At 51.7% G+C, this 20258-nt stretch overlaps 5 protein-coding genes across 5 annotated transcripts; 4 read left to right on the top strand and 1 right to left on the bottom strand.

The window, feature by feature from the left end:
* Positions 1-938: 938 nt before the first annotated feature.
* Positions 939-1910, top strand: TRUGW13939_03541 (uncharacterized protein; the record flags this gene model as incomplete). Its single annotated transcript, XM_035486721.1, has 1 exon — positions 939-1910. The coding sequence occupies one exon, from the start codon at positions 939-941 to the stop codon at positions 1908-1910; it is 972 nt and encodes a 323-aa protein (XP_035342614.1).
* Positions 1911-2290: 380 nt separating this feature from the next.
* Positions 2291-4339, top strand: TRUGW13939_03540 (uncharacterized protein; the record flags this gene model as incomplete). Its single annotated transcript, XM_035486720.1, has 3 exons — positions 2291-3378; positions 3582-4239; positions 4304-4339. 3 exons carry the CDS (start codon positions 2291-2293, stop codon positions 4337-4339), a joined length of 1782 nt encoding a protein of 593 aa, XP_035342613.1.
* Positions 4340-8542: 4203 nt separating this feature from the next.
* On the top strand, positions 8543-9445 carry TRUGW13939_03539 (uncharacterized protein; the record flags this gene model as incomplete). Its single annotated transcript, XM_035486719.1, has 1 exon — positions 8543-9445. The coding sequence occupies one exon, from the start codon at positions 8543-8545 to the stop codon at positions 9443-9445; it is 903 nt and encodes a 300-aa protein (XP_035342612.1).
* Positions 9446-10655: 1210 nt separating this feature from the next.
* TRUGW13939_03538 (uncharacterized protein) lies at positions 10656-12821 on the top strand (the record flags this gene model as incomplete). The annotated part of the gene is made up of 1 exon (XM_035486718.1): positions 10656-12821. One exon carries the CDS (start codon positions 10656-10658, stop codon positions 12819-12821), a length of 2166 nt encoding a protein of 721 aa, XP_035342611.1.
* Positions 12822-16343: 3522 nt separating this feature from the next.
* On the bottom strand, positions 16344-20210 carry TRUGW13939_03537 (uncharacterized protein; the record flags this gene model as incomplete). Its single annotated transcript, XM_035486717.1, has 2 exons — positions 16344-18186; positions 19156-20210. The coding sequence occupies 2 exons, from the start codon at positions 20208-20210 to the stop codon at positions 16344-16346; spliced, it is 2898 nt and encodes a 965-aa protein (XP_035342610.1).
* Positions 20211-20258: the final 48 nt, after the last annotated feature.

Here is a 20258-nt window from a genome sequence, read left to right as displayed (position 1 = left end):
TAAATACTAATCTTTTTTATAAAGTTCTTTTATTCTAATATTAATATCTTATCTAAAATATTCTTTCTAAACTAGTTCTTTCTTAAAACTCTATTATAAATATTCTTCTAATAACTTAGAATAAAATTCTTTTTCTATAAAGATTCTTATAAATCCTTTTTTAATAATTCTTTAATATTATTTCTTATCTAATAATTCTTTTTAATTATTATTATCCTTAATAGTACTATCTTTAGATATTTATAGATTTTTTATAATTATTATAATCTTTTCTATTAAATTTTAGTCTTTTTATTACTTAAGTTTTATCTATATTATTTTATAAAATAATCTTTTTTTTTACATTTATAGTATATTCTTTCTTTTTTTCTTTTTTCTTTTTTTTTTAATAATAATAACATTAAATTATATTTTAATATCTCTATTTTTATTATACTAAGAGTATCTAGATTAAAAAATATTTAACTAGTATCTTTTTTAATAACTATTTTTTTTTTAAGTTATCTATTATATTATTATAAATTAATATAGAATACTACTTCTATTATATTATAGAATATTTCTAATTAAGACTATATTATTATAATTATATTCTTAATACTTTCTTTAAAATCTTTATAGAATTAATCTTAATATCTTTAATCACTATACTTTAGATTATTAGATATCTAAAGATATCAATATATATTCTCTAATAAACTTAATTTATTAAATATTTTATATTTTATAGATAACAACTAATTCTTTATTAATAGTTCTATATAATTATTTAAGCTTATCTCTAAAATATTTAAAATTTATAAATAGCTAAATTATCTCTAATAAAGCTTACTTAGATTATTATTTAATCAGCTTTCTATATAACGTATTGATATCTTTATACTTTTTATTATAGTAGAACCCGCCGGGAAAATCAAAAATCAACCTTTTGAAATTCAATGCTACTGGAAGGCATCCAGGGCTTCGCTATGGCCCCTGGACTCCCCAATATCGACAACCACCCCCTAGACCCAGGGGGGCAGGCGCTAGGTCTGGTGAACCCCGTAGGGGCCTATATAGGCACCCCAGCGGGGACAGCACCACCAACGCCCCCCGAGGCAAGTGCAACAGTCCCTCAGAGCGAGGACTTCTTGCCTAGCCTAGAAATCAACCCTAGGGAGTTGTTTCCCCCCCTAAGCAGCGTGCCAGGCTCCCAGGAAGCACCTAAAACTCTAGAGAAGAAACTACAGGAACACAGCCCTGACGGGACAGAAAGAGCCCCCATAAAGGCCCTAATCGGCCCAGCCTACAAAGACATAGAACAGGCCTTATTAGGCCACTTTGCAAGCAGCAATAGCATATTACACGCGGAGATGGCCACTATAAAGGCCTATATAACCTCTCTGATAGAGGCTATAAAGCAGCGCCTCACAGGCCAATTAGGCACTCTAGAGCGCCGTTTCTCAACCCTAGAAGCTCAACAGGCCTCCCCGAACGCCCCAAACCACCCCCTAAAGCCCCTATCGTCAGGGGGCGACCGCCAGGGCCCACGACAGCCTCTGCCATCCCAGGGGACGACGTTTGCAGAGGTCACCCATGGCCCCCAAGCTAACCCGAATAGGGCCGCTAAGCCCATAGAGCCACGCAGAGCCTCACCCCCGATATCAAAACCACCCCCTGGGGTGAAGCCCGCAGCAGGCCCCCAGTGGGCCGATATAGCGGCTAGCAATGCCCAGGAGTGGCAAATCATTACAAAAAAACAGGCTTACTCCCCGAACCAGCCCCCAAAAGTCCAAATGGACCCAGGGAGCCTAAATGTGACGGCTGAGCCTGAGGCTATCCCCAAGGGTAGGAGCGGCCTCGTGGCCGGATGGGAGGCCTCAGGCAGGAAGGGCATCAACCCTAACCCGCGGTGCCAGATCTGGGGATAGCCTCACCCCGGGGCCATAAGGGGTCAAGCTGGTTACCTAAGCACACAAGATAAAACCTTCCCGCAGGTCCTGGTAGTTAGATTCCTTTCCCATGCTTGTTGTTTTAGAGAATCGCACCCCTAGATAGGAATCGAATATCTTTGGAAAAGGCACGTCACATTACAACAAGCATCGCTACACTTTATCTTTGTCTTTCTCACGACTAGCACAGCCAGCACTCAGCTGCAGTCAGCGCTCTGGTCGGGGGTAGACTTTTCTTTATCTCAACCTCTTTGTGTTCAGCACGGTCCGTACAGCCACGACAAACGCCTTGTCAGCGCTCTGACCCTGAACCTTCATTTACCTTCATTCGAAACCTGGAAATCTTGTGAGCCAGCACGATGGCAAGACCAAGTACCGCTGACGGACGTCAGCATGGCGAGAGCGCCAGCAACGACGATGTGGGAGAGCCCAGTCGCCGCTTGACCGTTAACCTCGAAGAACTGAAGCTTGGAGATGTTCCTGAGGGACCACTCAATAAGGATGAATTCCTTGAGCTTTGCAGAAGCGACCCTGGAGGCCTGTTTGAAGGTTTATTCCAACACCTCTCCATGCAGGAGAAACGACTAGAAGAGGCTCTCGCTGAGTCTAGCAACAACGACACAGAGGAAATCGACTCTATGAGAGAGGAGATTCAGAACCTCAAGAGCAACCTGGCCGACCATCGCCAGGCCATGTCCGAACTGATCACGGAGCGTGATGCCGCAATCGCCAATACCTCTCCAGCCGGGGGAGACCACAAGAAGAAGACCACCAAGCTGCCAGATGGCCAGCTGCTATCGGATGGAATCGATCCCAAGTACGAATCATGGGAGATCGACGTCGAGAACAAGTTGGAAGCCAACGCCGACCATTACCCAACAGCCCTGGCCCGTATGGCGTACGTGAAGGGGATGTGTAAGGGAGAAGCGGCCAACCACTTGCTCCCACGATTCCGGAAGGACTCAGCACAACGTTACCAGGATGTCGGTGACATCTTCGAGCATCTGAGAACAATCTACATGGACGAGAACCGCGTGATCAATGCGAAGATGGAACTCCGTCGCCTAGCAATGAGAGATTCGAAGTTTCAGATCTTTTTGTCGAAATTCACGCTTCTTGCCCAGGAAGCTGGCCTCGCCCTATCAGAATGGAAGGAGGAACTCTACCACAAACTCTCGTTCGACATGCAGCGCGCCATGATCAAGGAAAGCACCGACCCAATGGTGTCGTACCAGACCTTTGTACAAGGATGCCACACTACTGCCAACCGCCTCGAGCAGATCGCTGAAGGGGAACGACGCGCCCGCAGCCGTGGGATTGGGAGCAGCAAAGGCCACAGCCAGGGAGGCCACCAGTCGAATACCTCCGGAGGATCGAAGCCGAAGAATGAAGCCCCTCAACCGCAGCTCTCCTGGGAAGAAAAGAAGAAGCTAATGAGCGAGGACAAGTGCTTCAATTGCAAACTGAGCGGTCACCGTGCTGACAAGTGCCCCCTCAAGAAGAAGGCTCCGGATCTGAAGGCCTTGGAGGATGACGCAGGCAAGGAGTCGGAAAACGCCCACGCCTAGGAGAAGTCTCCTTCTTAGGCGCATCAAGTACGGACAACGAAGCTTTGGATCTCTCACAGCTGATGGGGAGAGAGAAGGATAGCATGACTGTATCTATTCAGCTAGCTAAGAATGGATATTCAATTTGCACCAAAGCTTTGGCCGATACTGGAGCCAACGGATTTGCCTTTTTAGATGTATTTTTAGCGGAGAAGCTTGCACGACACTTTCAGACATACACAGTACCCGTTTCTGAACCCTGTGGGGTGAGAGGGTATGATGGGAAGACAGTGGAACCGGTCACGCACCTCATGATCTTAACACTGGTTGTTGATGGCCGGATGCAGCGGCATCTACCCTTTCTCTTAGTGCGACTAGGCCGTCACGATGTCATTTTGGGTCGTATGTGGCTGGAGAAGTACAATGTGTTGGTGGATTGCAGAAACCGTCGCCTTTTATGGCCGGAGGATGTGTCTCTCAAAGATCAAATGGAGAGAGAGCAGTTCATCCGCATGCCAAAGACAATACTAAGGAGAAATGGACCAGTCAATCTCGAGCACCAAGCTGATATGGAGCGCCGAGATCGGTTGATGGAAGAACCTGTCCCACTCCTACAACCAGAACCCCAAAGGAAAGCGCCTGCAGTTACAGGAAGAACGCAAAGGACGCAATCAAGGATGGAACTGCAGAAAATGGAGAAAGCCTTACGATCAGAGAACGCCACAGGACCCTTTGGCAGTACCAAGGAAGCGTCACCAGTTGTCAGTCCGACGAGAAACCCACATCGCCAACGCTCAGAAAGAAGGACGTATGGAATGGACATAGCAATCATCGGAGCTGCCGGATTCCATCGTTGTGTGAAAAGCAAGACTACAGATGTCTTCATGACTAGTCTTTGCGAGATAGAGCAGGCGCTGGAAACTGAGAAGGAAAGAACGGCCAAGTCGACTGAAAGCGAGGAGATCAAGCAGCAGCTGCCGGATCAGTATCGCGAGTTCGCCGACGTCTTCTCGAAGATCCGCTCAGACGAGTTGCCAGTTCACCAGAAGTATGACCACAAGATCGAGTTGAATCAGGACCTAGAGTTGGGTTATAGTCCTTTATATCGAATGTCAGAGGAACAGCTCCAAGCAGCCCGAGACTATATTATTGATAATCTGGATAAAGGATTTATCGTCCCTAGCAATGCACCATTCGCGTCTCCAATCCTCATGGCCAAGAAAGCCGATGGCGGATTCCGCTTCTGTGTTGATTACCGCAAGCTGAACGCTTTGACCAGAAAGGACCGATATCCACTGCCACTTATCGAGGAAGTCTTTGAGCGCTTGAGTAAGGCAAAGATCTTCACTAAGCTGGACATTAGGCAGGGGTTCCACCGAATCCGAATGCACCCAGACTCCACAGATCTGACCACCTTCCGTTGTCGGTATGGCACTTTTAAGTATGAGGTAATGCCGTTTGGCCTCACCAATGGACCAGCGACGTTTCAACGACTGATCAACGATATCTTCATGGACTACCTTGACCAGTTCGTGATTGCGTTCATCGACGATCTATTGATATACAGCGAGAACGAGCTAGAGCATGAGATGCATGTGCGACAGGTGTTGGAGAGACTCCGAGAGGCAGGACTGCAAGCCAGTATCAAAAAATGCGAGTTCCATGTCACATCGACCAAGTATCTGGGCTTTATCATTACCTCAGAGGGGATAGAGGTCGACCCAGCAAAGATTGAGGTTATCCTTTCCTGGAAGACGCCAATGACAGTTTTGGGAGTACAGTCATTCCTTGGTTTCTGCAACTTCTATCGGAAGTTCATAAAGGCCTACAGCCGAACTGCAAGGCCATTGCATTACCTCACTCGAACTGACGTTCCATTTATATGGAGTAAGGAGTGCGAAGAAGCATTTGAAAGTCTGAAAAAGAAATTATCGGAAGCCCCGGTGCTAGCCCATTACGACCCCAATCGCCAAACCCGCGTGGAAACGGACGCGTCAGACGGAGTAGTGGCCGCAGTCCTATCTCAACTGTGTGAGGATGAGGAATGGCATCCGGTCGCGTACTACTCCGCATCGATGACCCCAGCCGAGCATAATTACGACATCCATGACAAGGAACTACTGGCAGTAATAAAGGCTCTGAGGGAATGGAAGTCCGAATTGGTCGGACTGAGAGGACAGGAGTCCTTTGATGTCCTATCGGATCACCGGGCTCTTGAGTACTTTATGACTACCAAAGCTCTGAACGCCCGACAAGCCCGATGGTGCGAGTTCTTGGAGGAATACCACTTTGTACTCAGATACCGACCAGGAAAAGCGAATGTATTGGCGGACACCCTCACCCGGAGAGAAGATGAAAAGGCGAAAAACCTCGACCACCGGAACCGAACGCTACTGCCGCGGCATAAAATCGACGATAAGATCGCACTTGAGATGGCATATGCAGAACTGGTCACCCTAACTGCAGAGGATGATATTGTCACCAAGGTGTTGGCGGCCAACGAGGAATATGTGGCCGAGAAAGGTGCCGAAGTCTTACTCTCAGGGAAAGGGGAGAGCCATAGGGTGATTGAAGGACGACTTTTCTTTAATGAACGACTCTATGTTCCCAAGAAGGACGATTTACGAGCACGACTGCTAGACGAAGTACATCGACAACCCGCAACAGCGCACCCAGGACGTACAAAGATGCTGAAGCTAGTCCGAGAACGGTTCTACTGGGAGGCATGGAGCAATGATGTGAACCGGTATGTGGACAATTGCAAGACATGCAAGAGGACGAACACGCGCAGGGACAGGGCCCCTGGACTCCTCCAACCGTTACCTATCCCAGTACGACCTTGGCAGCATTTGTCGATGGACTTCATGGAGCTGCCCCAGGACAAACGGGGATTCGATAACGTTTTTGTCACCGTCGACCGCTTGACCAAAAGACCGGTCTCCATACCGTGCCACAAGGGGGTGACAGCTAGAGACATGGCAAAGTTATGGATTCGGTATATCTTCCCGTGGACAGGCCTGCCAGACAGCATTGTATCAGACCGAGGAGGCCAGTTCATCTCTGAGTTCTGGGGAGAGGCGTGCCGAATCCTTCACATCAAGGTAAAGCTGTCGACAGCACGGCATGCCCAGACAGATGGACAAACAGAGATAGCGAATCAGTATCTTCAGCAGCGGCTGCGGCCATATGTTAACTTTGCAATGGACGACTGGTCGGAGTACCTACCAATCATCGACTTTGCAGCTGCGTCACTGCCACAGGAATCTACAGGGATGTCCCCATTTGAGATAGAAAAAGGTTATGCTCCTCGGATGTCGTTTGATTGGGCGCCACCAACGCCGCCTAGAAGCTACACACTGAACGAGAAGGAAGCCCGAGCATGGGTACAGCGTTTAGAGCGCATATGGGACCACGCCCGCAATAATATTGCGGAAGCACAAGGCAGACAGCAACGGCAAGCGAACAAGCGCAGACGGGAGATAGACTTCGGAGTTGGTGACCACGTCTACGTCAGTAACGAAGGATGGGATACAGGACGACCAGGCAGGAAGCTGGGCCATCAGTCCGAAGGGCCATACAAGATACTGCGTAAGATAGGACATGCCTTTGAATTGGATTTGCCGCAGGGCGTACGAGTGCACCGTATCTTTTCCCCGGACAAGCTCCGCCGCGCCGCTTCGACCGAGCCCCTCGCTGGTCAACTGGAGGAGGAATGTCCTGAGCTCCAGGTCAACGGAAATTCGGAATGGGAAGTCGACAGGATCCTGGACTCCCGGATGCGCTGGAAGAAGCTGTGCTATCGAGTAAGCTGGCTAGGCAGGGACCCAGATCCAGTATGGTATCCAGCAGGGTACTTTTCGAACGCTCCACTGGCGCTGAAATCGTTCCATGATGCCAACCCCGAGAAGCCAGGTCCGCCGCGCCGGTTGGATGCGTGGATGAAAGCCATGGAGGAGGATCGATTTGTTGAAGAGCATGCAGATGATGACAGACCGGCAACCAACGCTTGAGGGCAAGCGTTTCCGAAGGGGGGGGTGATGTGACGGCTGAGCCTGAGGCTATCCCCAAGGGTAGGAGCGGCCTCGTGGCCGGATGGGAGGCCTCAGGCAGGAAGGGCATCAACCCTAACCCGCGGTGCCAGATCTGGGGATAGCCTCACCCCGGGGCCATAAGGGGTCAAGCTGGTTACCTAAGCACACAAGATAAAACCTTCCCGCAGGTCCTGGTAGTTAGATTCCTTTCCCATGCTTGTTGTTTTAGAGAATCGCACCCCTAGATAGGAATCGAATATCTTTGGAAAAGGCACGTCACATTAAGCCTATTCGCGGAAGCAACAAGAGAGACCACAGGCTTATATTTAGACATAAAAATGGCCGCACCGCCCCTAGAAAGTCTAAAGCCGATGTTATCTTGCAGCTTAACCGCTGCCTAGCCCAGACAGGCTTCCCAAACTTCACCAGGGTAATAAACACCAATTACACCAAATCAGAGGCTATCTCAGCCCTATTAGACTAAAGAAGCACCATAAGCTCGCTATTACCAGCCTATAAGGACCTATTAGTGGCTATCTGCCACCAGATCGACCCCGCAGTCATCTCAGTAGAAGCAGACCAACAGTGGCATAAGATTAAGATGCATACAGTGCCAGTAATTTACTATAGCACCTTAAGACTAGGCCTAGCCAGAGAAGAAATTGAATTAAGGGACACATGCACTCTAATAAAAAACCTTATCTAGATCAAGCCAATAGCAGCTATCCAGACTAATAAGCAGCGTTTCTCTACTATTATTATAACAGTAGGAGGCCTAGATGACACCCACAGGCTACTCGCCCAGGACATACGCTTCAGGGGCAACAGGCACCCTACCAGCCCCTATCACAAAGTAGGTAAAGACACTATTTACACCTGATGCTGCGGCATTGGCCACTAAACTTATAGAGGCTGCAGCATCTGACTACCACTCTGCACCATATATACTGGCATCTATAAAGCCTAAGAAGTAATCAATTTAACAACCTAGCAAACCCGCCGGGAAAATCAAAAATCAACCTTTTGAAATTCAATGCTACTGGAAGGCATCCAGGGCTTCGCTATGGCCCCTGGACTCCCCAATATCGACAACCACCCCCTAGACCCAGGGGGGCAGGCGCTAGGTCTGGTGAACCCCGTAGGGGCCTATATAGGCACCCCAGCGGGGACAGCACCACCAGCGCCCCCCGAGGCAAGTGCAACAGTCCCTCAGAGCGAGGGCTTCTTGCCTAGCCTGGAAATCAACCCTAGGGAGTTGTTTCCCCCCCTAAGCAGCGTGCCAGGCTCCCAGGAAGCACCTAAAACTCTAGGGAAGAGACTACAGGAACACAGCCCTGACGGGGCAGAAAGAGCCCCCATGAAGGCCCTAATCGGCCCAGCCTACAAGGACATGGAACAGGCCTTATTAGGCCACTTTGCAAGCAGCAATAGCGCGCTGCACGCGGAGATGGCCGCTATGAAGGCCTATATGACCTCTCTGGTAGAGGCTATGGAGCAGCGCCTCACAGGCCAATTGGGCGCTCTGGAGCGCCGTTTCTCAACCCTAGAAGCTCAACAGGCCTCCCCGAACGCCCCAAACCACCCCCTAAAGCCCCTATCGTCAGGGGGCGACCGCCAGGGCCCACGACAGCCTCTGCCATCCCAGGGGACGACGTTTGCAGAGGTCGCCCATGGCCCCCAAGCTAACCCGAATAGGGCCGCTAAGCCCATAGAGCCACGCAGAGCCTCACCCCCGATATCAAAACCACCCCCTGGGGTGAAGCCCGCAGCAGGCCCCCAGTGGGCCGATATAGCGGCCAGCAATGCCCAGGAGTGGCAAATCGTTACAAAAAAAACGGGCTTACTCCCCGAACCAGCCCCCAAAAGTCCAAATGGACCCAGGGAGCCTGAAGCCTATTCGCGGAAGCAACAAGGGAGACCGCAGGCTTATATTTAGGCGTGAAAATGGCCGCACCGCCCCTAGAAAGTCTAAAGCCGATGTCATCTTGCAGCTTAACCGCTGCCTAGCCCAGGCAGGCTTCCCGAACTTCGCCAGGGTAATAGACGCCAATTACACCGAATCAGGGGCTATCTCAGCCCTATTGGACCAAGGAAGCACCGTAGGCTCGCTATTACCAGCCTATAAGGACCTATTGGTGGCTGCCTGCCACCGGGTCGACCCCGCAGTCATCTCAGTGGAAGCAGACCAACAGTGGCACAAGATTAAGGTGCATGCGGTGCCGGTAGCCCGCTATAGCGCCTCAGGGCTAGGCCTAGCCAGGGAAGAAATTGAATTAGGGGGCACATGCACCCTAATGAGAAACCCTACCTGGATCAAGCCGATAGCGGCTATCCAGACTAATAAGCAGCGTTTCTCTACTATCGTTATAACAGTAGGAGGCCTAGATGACGCCCGCAGGCTACTCGCCCGGGGCGTACGCTTCGGGGGCAACAGGCACCCTACCAGCCCCTATCACGAAGTGGGTAAAGACACCGTTTGCACCCGATGCTGCGGCATTGGCCACCGAACTTATAGAGGCTGCGGCACCCGACCACCACTCTGCACCGTGTGTGCTGGCGCCCATGAAGCCCAAGAGCACACCTGCAACGTGCTAGACTGCAGGGCCCAAACAGGCCACCCATGCCTGCATGCACCCACTAAATGCGGCAACTGTGGGGGGAAGCACCAGGCTGATTCCCCGGGGTGCCCCAAGCTTCGGGAGGCCCGCCGGCGACTCCATAAGCGCTTCCCTGGCGTAGAGGTCGTTATGCCCCCTCCCCCCCCTGAATGGACTGAATGGGAAGGCGTTGCTGAGGAGGCTTCTCCCCCAACCACTACCCAGGACGCCCCCCAAGCCCCAAAGCTTAGGGAGGTCGATGACGCTATGGAAGATGCCCCAGGGACATCACCCCTACCGTACTCATCCCCGTGTCCAACACCAACGCCTGGAGCTGCAGCCCCTATTAATGTTGATTATTCAACATAATTGCGGCCGTACCTACCCCGCAACCTTAGGGGCTCTAGAAGCGGGGATAGAGCGGCAAATAGGCATTATATGCCTGCAAGAGCCTTATATTGCTTATGACTTCTCCCACCCAGGCTATCTGCTGTACTGGCCAGGGGGGGAGAAGCGGGATCAACGGGTGCTTATGGCCATCCGTAAATTATGGGGGCCTTCGACCATGTTGACCCCTATAAGCTTAGTGAGGCTATGGAAGCTGCAGGCCTGGATAATGACCTTATAAGGTGGACCTTATCCTTCCTTACAAATAGAAGGGTCAGCCTCGTAATTGACGGTTATAAAGCCCCTGAACAGCCTATTGACTCAGGGCTGCCCCAGGGCTCACCGGTCTCCCCAATCCTCTTTCTTATCTATATCCGGGGTGTGTTTCAGGCTATGGAACAGCAGGTGCCAGGGATCAAGGCCCTGTCCTATGCCGATGACATAGGCCTGGTAGCCCAGGGAAGCTCGGTCTCTGAGATCTGCAGGCAGCTAGAAGCAGCGGCAAAAGCTGCTACTGAGTGGGGACTGGCAAATAGCGTCAAATTCGACCCTAAAAAGACAGAGGCCATCCTATTCTCTAGGGCCACCAGCAGGGAACATAAAAATCAGGTCCAGGAAGCTAGGGTGCAGGTAGGAGACGCTTTAGTGGCATTCTCCCCAACAGCCATCCGGTGGTTAGGGGTCTTACTAGATCCAAAGCTTACCCTCAAAGCCCACTATAAGTACCGCCTGCAAAAAGGTCAAAATACTGAAAGACGAGTGCGGGCACTGTGCAAGGCCCAGGGGCTCCCCCCAGGCCTGGCATGGCGAATCCAAAAGGCCACCGCGCAGTCAGTGGCGCTTTATGGGGCCGAGCTTTGGTGGCATGGGCAAAAGAACTGCCTAGAAGGACTGCAGGGCCTAATTAATAACCAGGCCCGGGCAGTCACAGGCATGCTGAAGTCCACCCCATTAGGACCGCTTATAAGGGAGGCAGCTTTGGAACCAGCAGAGGCCCTATTAGATAGTAAACAGCGGCGGTATGCCCTGAGACTCCTAGGACTTCCCCAGGGGCATCCAGCAGCAGAAATACTCCCCATAACGCTTAGGGAGGGAGACGCCCATGCACAGCCTGGAGAGCAGCCGCTAGAAGACCGAGCTTGGGCAACACCAACCCGCCGAGGCCCCTGGAAGCTGGGCATGGGCCTGGCCCGCAGGCTACGAGAGGCCTTGACCGCCGACCCCTCCCAGGGCTTTGAGCGTACAATAGAGCCTAGTAATAGGTCTATACCACTAGATTTCAGGATAGACTCCCCTGAAACCGCTATGCAATTAGCCTCAGACCCCCTAAGTGGGATAGGGAACACTGACCTTTACTCAGACGGTTCCAGGTTAGACGATCAGCGCGTAGGCGCTGCGGTAGCTTATAAGCCACTTATTAGCCCCTGGAGGTCGCGCCTAGCTCCCCTGGGCGCAGGCTTCGAAGTCTTTGATGCAGAACTAATAGGAGTAGTCGAAGCCCTAGAGTGGGCGCTGGCAGAGAATCTTAGAGGGCCAATTAGGGTGTTTCTCGATGCTCAAGCCGCTATAGGCAGGCTTCAGCATACCCAGCCAGGCCCTGGCCAAGCCCTGGCGCTGCGGGCACATGATCTAGCCAAGGAACTGCAGGCCACCGGCCGCAGGGTTACTATATGCTGGGTGCCAGGCCATAAGGGGGTCCCAGGCAACGAAGAGGCCGATAAAGCCGCCAAGAAAGCTGCGGGGAAGCCCCGAACAGGCAAATACTCGGGCATCTCACTGGCACATGCTCAACGGGCCTGTACCGAAGCTTATAGAGCTGCCAGGGCCAACTGGCTTGCTGCAAAGCTTGCAAAGCGTGCCCAGCGGGCAAGCCAGGCCTACTATCCCCCCCGGGGATGGAAGCTTGACCCAATGTTGGCGAACACCCCCAAGCACCTAGCGCGGCGATATTACCAGTTCAAGACTGGCCACGCACCAATTGGGGCCTATTTGCACCGAATTAAGGCCCGAGACTTCCCTAATTGCTTGGGGTGCTCTAGGGGGACTGAGACGGTAAGACACCTTCTTACAAACTGTCGACAGTGGTGCCACCAGCGGGAAAAACTATATGCCGGCTTGGCCGAAGCGGGGGTAAAGGCCCTGCAGGATAGCGAGCAGTGCCCCGAAGCACGCCTATTCCAGGACCCAAAGGCCACTACAGCGCTGCTGGCGTTTATAGGGGCCATTAGGGAGCGAGAGGATAACCAACAGGCCTGGGAGCAGGCCTATAAGACTGATAATTGGGGCATTGAGGCCCTGGATGAGGGAGAGCGAGAGGGGGAAGGATAGCGGGCAGGGGCGGCCCGCTATTGTAGGCAACGCCCAAACGTTAGTGGCCATAAGGAGGGGGTAGTGGTTGCCACCCACTATAAGCCCCCGAATCGTCCTGCGCATATAAGTGGCTTGGGGCGAGGAAAGTGCAAGATACCTTGAAAGCATGGATCCAATGGGGGTAGAGGCACCGGTTTATAGGGGGCAACCCCTATAAGCAGGCCTAATCCACACGAATCGCTGTCTGTCATAGCCTAGGGCTCGGTATAGACGTTAAATTTGATTAAATAAAAAAAAATAAATAAATAAAGCCTAAGAGCATACCTATAACATACTAAACTGCAGAGCCCAAATAGGCCACCCATGCCTATATACACCCACTAAATACGGCAACTATAGGGGGAAGCACCAGACTGATTCCCCAGGATGCCCCAAGCTTCGGAAGGCCTGCCGGTGACTCCATAAACACTTCCCTAGTGTAGAGATCATTATGCCCTCTCCCCCCCCTGAATGGACTGAATAGGAAGGCGTTACTAAGAAAGCTTCTCCCCCAACCACTACCCAGGACGCCCCCCAAGCCCCAAAGCTTAGAGAGATCAATAACGCTATAGAAGATGCCCTAGGGACATCACCCCTACTGTACTCATCCCCGTGTCCAACACCAATGCCTGGAGCTGCAGCCCCTATTAATATTAATTATTCAATATAATTGCGGCCATACCTACCCCGCAACCTTAAAGGCTCTAAAAGTGGGGATAGAGCAGTAAATAGACATTATATACCTGTAAGAGCCTTATATTACCTATGACTTCTCTTATCCAGGCTATCTGCTATACTGGCCAGGGGGGGAGAAGCGGGATCAATAGGTACTTATGGCCATCCATAAAGACCTTATAGAAGCAGTTAGGATCGAGAACCGCACTGATTTAGTAGACTACCCCTATTTACAGGCCTTGGACATATAGAAAGCACCAATAATTAGCAGGCATGTCTCCTAACGCACTAGAATAGTCAACTGCTATGATATGTGGATTAGGGCCAGTTACCGGTGGCAAGGGGCCTTCCCTAGACAATACCAGGCTATCAAGGACGCAGACTAGGACCTACTTATAGTGGGTAGGTGCCTATTAGTAGGTGATTTCAACGTCTATAGCCTTTCATAGAACCCACTGGCCAAGGGCCGGGTTAACACTGAGCCCTTGGAACAGCTTATAGAGCGGCACTCACTATATGTTAATAATCCACTAAGGGAGGCCACACGCTATAAGAAGACCAAGGGGGTGTTAATTATTGATTTAGCGTTATCCTCGCCAACCCTAGGGCCTCTACAAGCCTGGGAGGTGGATAAGGATAAGCCTACAACATCTGACCATGAGCTTATCGTCCTAGCCTAGGAAGCCCTAGAACCCCCCCCAGGAGGAATCTCTAGAGAGATTACTAGATAGCAGATAGAAGCTCTACAGGTAAACGAGAAAGCCCTAAAGCTGGCCACAGCAGCTTAGACCTCAGAGGCTGTAGGCCACCCCCCTCTTAGTGATCAATACACCGAGGAAGACCTTGCTAGAGAGGCCAATTAGGTGCAGGACACCCTAACCAGCGTACTTGATAGGCATGCCAAAGCAGTACGGCTTTGTACACGTTCTAAGCGGTGATAGAAGCCAGAGCTGCAGCAAGCCCAGAGCTTATAGGCTGCAGCCCGCAAGCGGTGACAAGCCCATGCCTGTACCAACACCAAATTCAAGGCTGCAAGAACCGCTTATTACCATAAAATAAAAGCGGCTAAAAAGACCTGCTAGGAGGTCTTCCTTGCTGAGGGAGGCCCTAGAGAGAAAGAAGAGTAGAAAAAAGATTCAAACCCCACTAGGAACTCTTTTCCCAAAGGCCCTAGGGATAGCCTGGAAAAGCCTTCTCCAAAAGATCCTAATAAATGTTAGATAGCCCTACAGTACACTAAGCCACAGACTAATCCCACCACCCCAACACTCCAAGGCCTGGATCTAGGGACTCCTTCTGCCACTACCATAGCTGATAAAAAAGCCTTAATCAGGGAAATAGCATTTCCTAACACCCCCCATAGCTCCCCTCCTAGGAAGCTGCCAGGTGGACAGACCTACATATTTATAATATCAGAACAGGTGTATCAGGCCCTATTCAGCTAGAACATTAAAAAAGCTCTAGGGGCCAACAGACTCAATTTTAAAATATACCGGCTACTCTAGGCACTAGACTCACCCCAAATCATAGAGATGGCTAGACAGTGCTTTTGGCTTGGGGTGCACCCAGGGGCCTAAAAGACCACTAAAGACATCCTACTTCAGAAGCCAGGGAAGCCTGATTACACCCAGATAAAGACCTAGAGAATGATAAGCTTGCTTAGCTACCTGGGCAAGGTTATTAAGAAGCTAGCTGCAGGCCTTATAACGGACTGGTGTAAGGCCCAAAAAGCTTTACACCCTGGATAAATAGAGTGCAGGCGGGGCTATGGGGCTATTAACGCGGTAGTCTGCCTCGTGCAAACAGTGCACAAGAGATAGACTCAAAAGCTTCTCACAGGCACTATTTTTATTGACGTTATGGGGGCCTTCGACCATATTAACCTCTATAAGCTTAGTGAGGCTATGGAAGCTGCAGGCCTAGATAATAACCTTATAAGGTGGATCTTATTCTTTCTTATAAATAAAAGGGTCAGCCTTGTAATTAACGGTTATAAAGCCTCTGAACAGCCTATTGACTCAGGGCTATTCTAGGACTCACTGGTCTCCTCAATCCTCTTTCTTATCTATATCTAAGATGTGTTTTAGGCTATAGAATAGTAGGTGCTAGGGATCAAGGTCTTGTTCTATATTGATGACATAGGCCTAGTAGCCTAGGGAAGCTCGGTCTCTGAGATCTGCAGGCAGCTAGAAGCAGCAGCAAAAGCTATTATTAAGTGAGGACTGGTAAATAGCATTAAATTCGACCCTAAAAAGACAGAGGCTATTCTATTCTTTAGGGCCACCAGCAGGGAACATAAAAATTAGGTCTAGGAAGCTAGGGTGTAGGTAGGAAACGCTTTAGTAGCATTCTCTCTAACAGCTATCCAGTGGTTAGGGGTCTTACTAGATCCAAAGCTTATCCTTAAAGCTCACTATAAGTACTACCTACAAAAAGATTAAAATACTAAAAGATAAGTGCAGGCACTGTATAAGGCCTAGGGGCTCCTCCCAGGCCTGGCATGGCGAATCTAAAAGGCCACTGCGCAGTTAGTGGCGCTTATTATTATTATTATTATTTAATCAAATTTAACGTCTATACCGAGCCCTAGGCTATGACAGACAGCGATTCGTGTGGATTAGGCCTGCTTATAGGGGTTGCCCCCCATAAGCCAGTGCCTCTACCCCCATTGGATCCAGGCTTTCAAGGTATCTTGCACTTTCCTCACCCCATGCCGCTTATATGCGCAGGACGATTCGGGGGCTTATAGTGGGTGGCAACCACTACCCCCTCCTTATGGCCACTAACGTTTGGGCGTTGCCTACAATAGCGGGCCGCCCCTGCCCGCTATCCTTCCCCCTCTCGCTCTCCCTCATCCAGGGCCTCAATGCCCCAATTATCAGTCTTATAGGCCTGCTCCCAGGCCTGTTGGTTATCCTCTCGCTCCCTAATGGCCCCTATAAACGCCAGCAGCGCTGTAGTGGCCTTTGGGTCCTGGAATAGGCGTGCTTCGGGGCACTGCTCGCTATCCTGCGGGGCCTTTACCCCCGCTTCGGCCAAGCCGGCATATAGTTTTTCCCGCTGGTGGCACCACTGTCGACAGTTTGTAAGAAGGTGTCTTACCGTCTCAGTCCCCCTAGAGCACCCCAAGCAATTAGGGGAGTCTCGGGCCTTGATTCGGTGCAGATAGGCCCCGATTGGGGTGTGGCCGGTCTTGAATTGGTAATACCGCCGCGCCAGGTGCTTGGGGGTGCTTGCCACTATTGGGTCAAGCTTCCATCCCCGGGGGGGTTGGTAGGCCTGGCCTACCTGTTGGGTGCGTCTTGCAAGCTTTGCAGTGAGCCAGTTGGCCTTGATAGCGCTATAAGTCTCGGTGCATGCCCGCCGGGCATGGGCCAGTGAGATGCCTGAGTACTTGCCTGTACAGGGCCTCCCTGCAGCTTTCTTAGCGGCCTTATCGGCCTCCTCGTTGCCTGGGACCCCTTTATGGCCTGGCACCCAGCATATGGTAACCCTGCGGCCGGTGGCCTGTAGTTCCCCGGCTAGGTCGTGTGCCCGCAGCGCTAGGGCTTGCCCTGGGCCAGGCCGGGTATGCTGGAGCCTGCTTATAGCGGCCTGGGCGTCTAAAAACACCCTAATTGGCCCTATAAGATTCTCTGCCAGCGCCCACTCTAGGGCTTCGACTACTCCTATTAGTTCTGCATCAAAGACTTCGAAGCCTGCGCCCAGGGGAGCTAGGCGCGACCTCCAGGGGCTAATAAGTGGCTTATAAGCTACCGCAGCGCCTACGCGCTGATCGTCTAACCTGGAACCGTCTGAGTAAAGGTCAGTGTTCCCTATCCCACTTAGGGGGTCTGAGGCTAATTGCATAGCGGTTTCAGGGGAGTCTATCCTGAAATCTAGTGGTATAGACCTATTACCAGGCTCTATTGTACGCTCAAAGCCCTGGGAGGGGTCGGCGGTCAAGGCCTCTCGTAGCCTGCGGGCCAGGCCCATGCCCAGCTTCCAGGGGCCTCGGCGGGTTGGTGTTGCCCAAGCTCGGTCTTCTAGTGGCTGCTCTCCAGGCTGTGCATGGGCGTCTCCCTCCCTAAGCGTTATAGGGAGTATTTCTGCTGCTGGATGCCCCTGGGGAAGTCCTAGGAGTCTCAGGGCATACCGCCGCTGTTTACTATCTAATAGGGCCTCTGCTGGTTCCAGAGCTGCCTCCCTTATAAGCGGTCCTAACGGGGTGGACTTCAGCATGCCTGTGACTGCCCGGGCCTGGTTATTAATTAGGCCCTGCAGTCCTTCTAGGCAGTTCTTTTGCCCATGCCACCAAAGCTCGGCCCCATAAAGCGCCACTGACTGCGCGGTGGCCTTTTGGATTCGCCATGCCAGGCCTGGGGGGAGCCCCTGGGCCTTGCACAGTGCCCGCACTCGTCTTTCAGTATTTTGACCTTTTTGCAGGCGGTACTTATAGTGGGCTTTGAGGGTAAGCTTTGGATCTAGTAAGACCCCTAACCACCGGATGGCTGTTGGGGAGAATGCCACTAAAGCGTCTTCTACCTGCACCCTAGCTTCCTGGACCTGATTTTTATGTTCCCTGCTGGTGGCCCTAGAGAATAGGATGGCCTCTGTCTTTTTAGGGTCGAATTTGACGCTATTTGCCAGTCCCCACTCAATAGCAGCTTTTGCCGCTGCTTCTAGCTGCCTGCAGATCTCAGAGACCGAGCTTCCCTGGGCTACCAGGCCTATGTCATCGGCATAGGACAGGGCCTTGATTCCTGGCACCTGCTGTTCCATAGCCTGAAACACACCCCGGATATAGATAAGAAAGAGGATTGGGGAGACCGGTGAGCCCTGGGGCAGCCCTGAGTCAATAGGCTGTTCAGGGGCTTTATAACCGTCAATTACGAGGCTGACCCTTCTATTTGTAAGGAAGGATAAGGTCCACCTTATAAGGTCATTATCTAGGCCTGCAGCTTCAATAGCCTCACTAAGCTTATAGGGGTCAACATGGTCGAAGGCCCCCATAACATCAATAAAGATAGTGCCTGTGAGAAGCTTTTGAGTCCATCCCTCGTGCACTGTTTGCACGAGGCAGGCCACCGCGTCAATAGCCCCACGGCCCCGCCTGCACCCCATTTGTCCAGGGTGTAAAGCCCCCTGGGCCTCACACCAGTCCGCTATAAGGCCTGCAGCCAGCTTCTCAACAACCTTGCCCAGGCAGCTAAGCAAGCTTATCACCCTCCAGGCCTTCACCTGGGTGTAATCGGGCTTCCCTGGCTTCCGAAGTAGGATGCCTTTAGCGGTCTTCCAGGCCCCTGGGTGCACCCCAAGCCGAAAGCACTGCCTAGCCATCCCTATGATTCGGGGCGAGTCTAGTGCCCAGAGTAGCCGGCATGCTTTAAAATTGAGCCTGTCGGCCCCCGGAGCTTTCTTGATGCTCTGGCTGAATAGGGCCTGATGCACCCGCTCTGGCGTTATAAGCATGTGGGCCTGTCCACCTGGCAGCTCCCCAGGAGGGGAGCTACGGGGGGCGTTAGGAAATGCCGTTTCCCTGATTAGAGCTTCTTTATCGGCCATGGTAGTGGCAGGGGGAGCCTCTAGATCCGGGCCTTGGAGTGCTGGGGTGGTGGGATTAGTCCGTGGCTTAGTGTACTGTAGGGCTATCCAACACCTATTAGGATCTCCTGGAGAAGGCTTTTCCAGGTCATCCCTAGGGCCTTTGGGAAAAGGGTTCCCAGTGGGGTTAGAACCCTTTTTCCACTCTTCCTTCCCCCCAGGGCCTCCCTCAGCAAGGAAGGCCTCCCAGCAGGTCCTTTTAGCCGCCTTTATTTCATGGTAATAAGCGGTTCTTGCAGCCTTGAATTCGGTGTCGGTACAGGCATGGGCCTGCCACCGCTTGCGGGCTGCAGCCCATAAGCTCCGGGCTTGCCGCAGCTCTGGCTTCCACCACCGCTTAGAGCGTGCACAAAGCCGTACTGCTTTGGCATGCCTATCGAGTACGCTGGTTAGGGTGTCCTGCACCCAATTGGCCTCTCTAGCAAGGTCTTCCTCGGTGCATTGATCACTAAGAGGGGGGTGGCCTACAGCCTCTGAGGCCCAAGCTGCTGTGGCCAGCTTTAGGGCTTCCTCGTTTACCTGCAGAGCTTCTATCTGCCACCCAGTAATCTCCCCGGAGATTCCTCCTGGGGGGGGTTCTAGGGCTTCCCAGGCTAGGACGATAAGCTCATGGTCAGATGTTGTAGGCTTATCCTTATCCACCTCCCAGGCTTGCAGAGGCCCTAGGGTTGGCGAGGATAACGCTAAATCAATAATTGACACCCCCTCGGTCTTCTTATAGCGTGTGGCCTCCCCCAGTGGGTTATTAACATATAGTGAGTGCCGCTCTATAAGCTGTTCCAAGGGCTCAGCGTTAACCCGGCCCTTGGCCAGTGGGTTCCACGAAGGGCTATGGGCGTTGAAATCACCCACTAATAGGCACCTACCCACTATAAGCAGGTCCCAGTCTGCGTCCTCGATGGCCCGGCGTCGTCTAGGGAAGGCCCCTTGCCACCGGTAACTGGCCCCAATCCACACATCATAGCAGTTGACTATTCTAGTGCGTCGGGGGGCATGCCCGCTAATTATTGGTGCTTCCCATATGTCCAGGGCCTGTAAATAGGGGTGGTCTACTAAATCAGTGCGGTTCTCGACCCTAACCGCCCCTATAAGGTCTTTACGGATGGCCATAAGCACCCGTTGATCCCGCTTCTCCCCCCCTGGCCAGTACAGCAGATA

Source organism: Talaromyces rugulosus, chromosome II (genome assembly GCF_013368755.1).
Source record: "Talaromyces rugulosus chromosome II, complete sequence".
Taxonomy (NCBI): domain Eukaryota; kingdom Fungi; phylum Ascomycota; class Eurotiomycetes; order Eurotiales; family Trichocomaceae; genus Talaromyces; species Talaromyces rugulosus.
This window is presented reverse-complemented; position numbering and strand designations above follow the sequence as displayed.